General features: G+C 33.4%; 1 protein-coding gene across 1 annotated transcript; it reads left to right on the top strand.

Moving 5' to 3' along the window:
• The first annotated feature begins 237 nt into the window (after positions 1-237).
• LOC130965881 (uncharacterized mitochondrial protein AtMg00810-like) lies at positions 238-927 on the top strand. The gene is made up of 2 exons (XM_057890640.1): positions 238-478; positions 623-927. The coding sequence occupies exons 1-2, from the start codon at positions 238-240 to the stop codon at positions 925-927; spliced, it is 546 nt and encodes a 181-aa protein (XP_057746623.1).
• Positions 928-8,583: the final 7,656 nt, after the last annotated feature.

An 8,583-nucleotide genomic window follows, 5' to 3' on the forward strand; every position in this document is an offset into this window, starting at 1 on the left:
TGGGAATTTGAAAAAGAAAGTCTATATGAAACCACCTCTGGGATATCCTTGTCCTTCTAGTATGGTCTGTCTCCTTCGCAAGGCACTTTATGGACTTAAGCAAGCTCCTCGTGAATGATTTGACAACTTCAGCACTAGCATATGCAATCTTGGTTTTACTTGTAGCCCTCATGAGAATGCTCTCTTCATTCGTAAAGGCGAACGTGGGTTGTTCTTCTACTTTTGTATGTTGATGACATGATCATTACTAAAGATGATGTTGATGGTATCTCTGATCTCAAGGCAGACCGTACTTTTGAGATGAAAGATCTTAGTTCTCTCAGCTATTTTCTTGGTCTAGAAGTCATATCCACCGATGATGGCATCTATCTCTTTCAAGCTAAATATGCTTCAGATCTTCCTGCTCGAGCTGGAATTACAGATAGTCGTACTAAGTTTACTCCTCTTGAGTCTAATGTTCGATTTACTCATATGGATGGTACTGTTTTGGATAATCATACTCTTTATCAACAGCTAGTTGGAGGACTTGTCTACTTAACTGTCACCCAACCAGACATCGCCTATCCAGTTCATGTTCTTAGCTAGTTCTTGTCAACTCCTTGTTCTACTCACTATGCGGCAGTTCTTCGCATTCTTTGCTACATCAAAGGCACACTATTCCATGACCTTTATTTTTCTGCCCATTTATCTTTATCCCTTCAAGCATACTCAGATGCTGATTGGGCTGGTGATCCCACTGATCGTCATTCCTCTACTGGTAATTGTTTGTTTCTTGGCGACTCTCTCATATTCTGGCGAGCTAAGAAGCAAACATTCACTGCTCAATCAAGCACAGAAGTTGAATATCGTGCTCTCGCTGACACCACTACTGAAGTTATCTCGATTCGTTGGCTTCTCAAAGACTTAGGTGCTCCTCAGTCATGCTGAACTGATGTTTTTTGTGACAACACAGTGCTATTCAGATTGTCCATAATGATGTGTTTCATGAACGCACCAAACACCTTGAGATTGATTGTCACTTTGTTTGGCAACGTATCCTTATTGATGCTGTTCGTCTCATTGCTTTTGGAACACTGGATCAGACTGCTGATATCTTTACAAAGGCTCATCATCCGACTCTTTTCCGGACTTTGTTATCCAAACTCAAGATGGTATCCTTAGCTCCCACTTAAATTTAAGGGGGGATGTTAAGAGAATAATTAGAATCAAATTAGACCAATTAATATCATTTGTATTTATATAACATATCTGTATATTAATTATAGGATTCTATATTTTTATTATTTTAATTCTTCTAATAGGTATATATATCCCTTATACATTGTACTTTTCCTTAGACGTAATAATATACCAAACACTTTCTTTAGATTACTCTCTTGTTTCTAACACGTATAATTATTCAACTGGTCAATTGCTCATATAATTATTTTATTAGAAATTTTTTACAAATTATTCCAATTAAAGCATTAACTCACTCTAGTTAACTTCAGCAGTTCCGATTGTAGTAATTATATTTTATTCTTCATGTTTTATTTCATAAATAAAAAATACAATATTTACATCATCATTTTGTTATTATTATTATTATATCATTATATTATCATTATCATTATCATTACCTTTATCATTATATTACCGTTGTTATTATTATTATTATTATTATTATTATTATTATTATACAACGAATTATATTTTGATGTCAAAAATACTGACATAATATGTATACTTCTTTCTTCTCAACTTATCTTAAAAAAGTACATTTTTATAATAATTATATATTAGTATTTAATAAATAATTATACTAATCATCAATTATTTCAATTATAAATCATTCTAATTCTAATTATACTAATTGTCAATCATTGTAATTATCAATTATTTTAATATAGTTATCAATCATACATAATTAACATTTATATGATACTTACGTTTATAATTTTGTTATCTATACATTTATTGATTGAACATTTTCATAATAAATTCTGTGCAATTAAAAGATATAACTTTGTTTTTTATCGTTTATGAGTCTAAGTTTGAGCCAAAGCATTTTGTTTATTTTTTTAATTTGTTATCCTTCCTTGATTTTATAGAATACACTACAAGAAAACACGTTTTTTGCTACGCTTTTAAAGCATGGCGAAAAGTAAAAAAGCGTAGCAATAGCTTTTCACCACGTTTTTTGAGCTACTGATACGCTTTTGAAAGGGTTACATCTGTAAGGGTGCCGATTGCTCTATCGCTACGCTTTTGGTGACCTATTGCCATGCTTTAATTTTGCCACGCTTTTAAATATGGCAACGCTTTAGAAGCATAGCCATATGTGCCAGATATGGCTACGCTTTTAAAGCGTGCCAATATTGAGATATGGCTACACTTTTAAAAGTGTGCCAATATCGAGACATATGGCTATGCTTTTAAAGCGTGCCAATAGCAAGACATATGCTTACGCTTTTAAAACATGCTAATAAAGTAAGATACAGCTACACTTTTAAAGCATGATTGTTGATGCCTACTATACATTATGGCCACTCTTTCAAAGCGTGCCAACAAAGGGAGATACGGCTATGCTTTAAAAGCGTACCAATAGAGGGAGATACGGCTACACTTTTAAAGCGTGCCAATAGGGAGACATACGGCTACGCTTGTAAAGCGTGGCTATTGATTGCTACTGTACAATATGGCCACTCTTTTAAAGCGTGGCTATAAGTTAATTTAGTAACCTATTGTTCTTTTTTAATAAATAAACTTACAAAATTCATAGATAATTTTAAAATATAAAGGATGACTAGTAATTTTAAATCAATTAATCCTTGCTTCATAAACTTGTCACTAAAAAAATGTATTTGATTACATGATATACTCTAACGAAATATCGAAAATCAAAGTCCTGGCAATTCCATTAACAATTCCCTAATACGTGAATTACAATTTTAACATGGGTTATATTATCTACTTTCTTTACCCTTTATTACAAAATATAAAATTTTATGATTATTAATCATCCATTTTGAATGAAATTATTTTCACCATTACCCTGCATAATTTTAAATATTGTTACGTGTTAATGCATTTTATATCAAACCAAAAAATAAAAAGGACTTGAAAAAAGAGTTTCAAAGACAAAGGACTCATTGGACAGAAAAATCAGAAGTAAACAAAAGTACTTGAAATCCAGTTATTCTTCCAAGGAAGTTTCTTTTCACGAAGCAAGCATGGCTGGGAATCTAACTATAAGTAATTCTCTGATAAAAATAAAAATAAAAATAAAAAATAAGTGAAAAATAGACATTGTTATCTTTTATGTAATTACCACAATTTTATTTTAATCCTGTACACATAAATTCTATTTGAATCTAGTACACCACATCCGTTATATTTTAATCACCATAATTTTTAGGATCTAATGATAAAAAAATGGAAAATTAAATTAATGTACTTTAAGCCATTACTAAAATGCTAAGATTCAAATCATAATTTATTTGTGCTAAAGAAAGGGGAAAACCCAAATTTAGATAGTCTCCAATGTCTTGTTCTCAAGTTAAGCACATATAATGTGAAAATTGAAATCAATTCATATGCAAGATTTGTGGTGGGACTCTTATTCTTCTATTATATCAGTTAAGATCATACAAATCTAATGAACTCAAGTCAACCTTACTTGCTTTTAATTTGTTTAAAATTATTCTCTCTTAAGAACTAATTTAAATTAGTATTTGAATAAATGTGACAACTGAAATTTTGTAGAAATGCATTTTTATCATATCATTTTGTGTTGGTAATTTTTTTAAAATCATTAATACAAATTCGACCAAAAAAAAAGGACGTTGATTCATGATTAATCCCTTTCAAAATAAAAATAAAATTAAACTTCAACTCTCTTTTATTATCTGTTTTGATTAAAGATTTAATAAGTAAGGTTTACCAGCTCTCAAAACCAGCAATGAAACATCGATGGAAGGGCCCTGACTTGCTTCAATCAAATACAAAATTCTATTTCATCAAATCCAATAAACATAACAAGGTTTCCAAAAGACATTGTACCTACCCTGTTATGCATTCTTCATTAAGGGGTACATTTGGTTGAATCTGTATTTGGAAGGTACCAAAAGTGCAGTAAGTCCACGCATGTACTCTCTAACTATCCTGCAGTTCCTGAAATAAATAATAATAACATAGCAAATCGCAAGTTTTAAAACTTTTTCAAAGATTCCTGAATGAAAGTGAATACAATTAGAATATAGGGAAATCCTGTTTAACCATAGGAAAAGAAATAGGAAAATCGATGAATGAAAGTGTGAAATAGGAAAAGAAATAAAAGAAAGGAATAAGAAGAGGACTTACAAAGAAGCAAGAAGCTAAAATCGATGAATGCCTGTAGAGTCTAGTTTCTTCCAAAGCTAAGCAAGAAAGGAGCGGCGCGGAAGGGGTTAGGGATTTGAAGCGACGGAAGGGAGCGGCGGCAAAAGGAGAATCGACGGCGGGTTTACGACGGCAAGTGAGCGGAGGGAGTCACCACCAGAGAGAGTTACCGCAGAAGGAAGGTTAGGGGTACCGAAAGAGGGATTGTCGGCGGAGGCATTGCGAGCGCAGTGATGTTATTCACGGAGTGTCATTGGAGAGGTACTTCGTCTGAGTGTCGTCGTCGCAGTGAGGGTGAGGCATAATGAAGAGAGGGTTAGGGCTATCACCGTTGAACGAGTTGGGACTTAATGTTTGAAGGAGGAGTTAGGGCTTACGGGTCTTTGAATGAAGAAGGAGCAAGAAAGATAAACCTTGAAAGATTTTAATTTGAAGTTATAACTTAGACATTTTAATTTGAAGGGTACGAGCTTTTTTAAATGTATTCTTTTGGGGGGAACCTTTTGGCCATGCTTTTGAAGCGTGCCAAAAGGCTTGTAGGAAACGGCTACGTTTTTCAAACACCACAATAATAAAATTCTATTGCTACACTTTAAAAGCGTGCCGGTTTCTTTCTATGGCTACGCTTTTTAATCGTGGCAAAAAAAATGTGGCCAAATCTCACATGAATTGCCACCCTCATAAAAGCGTGGTCATTCATCCTTTTCGCTACGCTTTTGAAGCATAGCAAAAAACGTGGCCAAATCTCTATTCAATCGCCACCCTCATAAAAGCGTGGTCATAGACCACTTTTGGCTACACTTTTAAAGCGTAGCAAAAAAAGCGTGGCCATAAGCCTTTTTTTCTTGTAGTAATAAGAACGTATTCTCTATTTTTCATCAAAGTTGATCATTTTAAGATACAAGTTACAATTCTTTTATGATCTTTTATTGATGTAGTCATTTTTTTATTCTTTTGATAATTTGATGATTATTCTTACTAAAACTTATTTTTTTTATCTAACCTTACAACGCGATTGTCCTTTGTCGCAATTTTTTATAATACACCATATCTACATCGAGTTATATTCAGTTATCTGAATTCTAATTACATAGATGTAAAAATTCAATGAAAGGACAATGAACTCTATTTTACTGAAAGATGGTTGAATTTATTTCATATATTATCATTAATCTAATGGAATGTGGGAAAAAATAAATTTTCTTGAAAAGAGCTCGATTTTCATTGAACCAAAGTATTTTGTTTTTTAAGTTTTTTTTTCTTTAACTATTTCATTTAATGATAATGTATTTTTCTTTTTTTATATCAAAATTGTTCAATTTTAAGGTATAAATCATAATTTTATCATTCTTTTTTAAATTCAACCTTATTTTCATTTTTTTAATTATATATAATGAGTGTTCCTACTCATTTTTTTCTTGTAGCAGAATTATATTTTATATAATTATTTCCAATGCATTATATTTATTATATTCTATCCCGAGTTGTTTTTTTTATCTGGATGTTAATTATATTTGAATCTGATAAGTTGTGTCTGTTTAATTTGAATATGTAATATTTAATTTTTTTTATCATATTTAAATATATCCAAGTAATTGAGTTAAAAATAATGCTAATAAGATTGTATCCCATATAATAATAATAGTATTTTTTAATAATATTAAATGAGTATAAGAAAAAGAATATTTTAAATACGTGTTTTATATAATACTTTACATATATTAATATATTATATAATATTAATGATGAATATTATGGAAGAAATATGGATATTAATACATGATTATAAGAAAAATAATATTTATATATTATTAAAGTTAGAATTGTGTATTAATATTTTAAGTCACTAAATGATAGAAACGTACGTGATTATATTATTAGGAGAAAAATAATATTTTAATTTATTATAAATTATACTAAACATAAATTATTCGAATTATACAAAAATTGCACATAATTATTTGTTTTTAAATTAGAGAATCAAGTTATTATATCAATATCATTAATTAATATTTTTATTTTAAAAATATTATAATTAAATGTATAGACTTCAACCAAAAAATAAATATATTAGTCTATTAAATAAAATTTTTAAATTATATTTTGAGAATAAAATAATATTTTAAACTTTTTCTTTGATCAAAATTCATGGTTTATTTTAAATAGTTTAAAATTTTATTTTCTGATATATTGAGTATGACTTAATTTTGATATTCATTATTATTATTATTATATAATTAATATAATTAATTAATAATTTCTTTTCTAATCTTAAAAGTATATACTAATAGAACCAACCTGAATATTAATATATGATTATGAGAAATAAAATATTTATATTATTAAAATTATAATAGGTGCATTAATATTTTAAATCAATTAATGATAGAAATATATATGATTATATTATTAGAAAAAAGATAATATTCTAATTTATATTTATTATTACACTAAACATAAATTATTCAAAATTTTGCTACAATTATACATAATTGCTTGTTCTTAAATTAGAAAATTGAATTAGTATATCATTAATTAATAATTTATTTCTAATCTTAAGAGCATGATAATTAAATGCATAAACTCCGATTAAGAGGTAAATATGTTAATCCCTTAAATAAAATTTTTAAATTTAATATTGATAATAAATAATATTCATAGTTTTTTCTTTGTTGAAAATCTTGTGGTTAATTTGTTTTAGACAGTTATTTTGAGATTTTATTTCTTGATGTATTGGGTATGATTCTGTTCGGTAGTCTGGTTCCGGACAGGTCGGGAATGCAAGTGAGGGTGCGAGGACGCCTTGGCCGGGGTCACACTGGTTGCGGGTAGGTTGAGCAGCCGAGCACTGGGGCACTTGGTCGTGGAGAGATGATGAGGGGGGTGCCACCTGCAAAGACACTCCGACGCTCAAGTCAGCAATGTGCAGGCGGGTAGAATAATAGGGTGAAAGGATATGACGTACCTGGGGGGAAGAGCCAATATTCCCCTTATATACATGTCAGTGGTGGGCCCCACGGGAGGACAGGCCCATATTCCCAAGGACGCTGTCCTGTAGCCGCGTGTGAGCCGTACAGGACGCGTGCCCGGGTCAGATGGAGGGCACGTGTCCGGGTCGGGTATTGCTTGGGTCGGGTCGACCCGTGCGGATTTAGGGCCAGGCCGTAACAGTGCCCCCACGCGCCAATGGTAGTCGTGGGGGCTACCAATGGCGCGTCGTCTCGCAACTCGTCTGGTCGGCCGCTCGTGGGAGGGACATGCCCCCGACGCGCGTGTCTCTTGGTTGCTCAACGGCGCTTCTGTACTTTTCCACACTCCCTACCTTTTCCTTTCTTCCTCCCTGTTGCAAGGTTTCGAGGTGTTGCTGTGGTGCCTCTGTTCGTCCTTCTTGCATTTTCCAGACTCGCAACTTCATCCTCTTTTCATCAATTTAGGTAACTTTCGAATCATACTCTCCCTTTTATGCATTATTTTTGTATGCTTGTTGCCTGGTTCTGTTGCTATTTGTGTGGCCTTCCAATGGCGGTCATACGTGTTAGGGGGGGAGCCATTCCAGGGTAGGCTTTTCCCTGTCCACGTCTAGTGTTTTGTCCTTAGTTGGGGAGAAGTGGTGTGCTTGAACTGAGCAACCGATCTACCGATCTCTTAGACTAACTGGATGATCCCCCCGTGTAGGTATGGCTCGCACGGTCTCCCGGGCTTCCGTTAATCCCGCGGCGTATGATCCGTATGCCTGGGTTGTTTCCGACGTGAAGGAATCACCCAATCAAATGGGCGAGGAGAGCTCACCGAGTTCCGACAAGCCGGGTACTTGTGGAGGGACTGACGAGGAGGCTAATTATGATGTCTTCGTCCCGGCTCCTCACGAGCGATTGTACGAAATGAACTTCCAACCCGCCAGGTCGCGCTGGATCTGGTTCTACAAAGCCATGTTCACTCAAGTCGGAGTTCGCATACCGTTTTCAGCCTTTCAAATGGCGCTTTTGAATCGAATTTCCGTGTCACCGTCGCAGTTGCATCCGAACAGTTGGGCCTCAATCCGCTGTTTCGAGATGGTCTGTGAATATCTCGACCTGCCGGTGTCCGTGGATGTTTACCTCTTCTTCTTCACCCTCACAAACCCTTCCAAGGAGGGGAAACACAAAAAAGGATTCATGTCCTTCCGGTCTGCCCAGGGTCGGAAGATTTTCGGGTTGTTTGAAGATTCTTACCATGGGTTCAAGG

This window comes from Arachis stenosperma, chromosome 3 (genome assembly GCF_014773155.1).
Source record: "Arachis stenosperma cultivar V10309 chromosome 3, arast.V10309.gnm1.PFL2, whole genome shotgun sequence".
NCBI classification, from domain to species: domain Eukaryota; kingdom Viridiplantae; phylum Streptophyta; class Magnoliopsida; order Fabales; family Fabaceae; genus Arachis; species Arachis stenosperma.

Excerpts from the sequence above, each read along its gene's own strand:
- LOC130965881 (XM_057890640.1), top strand. The coding sequence starts at position 238 with ATGATCATTACTAAAGATGATGTTGATGGTATCTCTGATCTCAAGGCA. Across the intron at positions 479-622 it reads TCGATTTACTCATATGGATG|TTCTTCGCATTCTTTGCTAC; the intron begins GTACTGTTTTGG and ends ACTATGCGGCAG.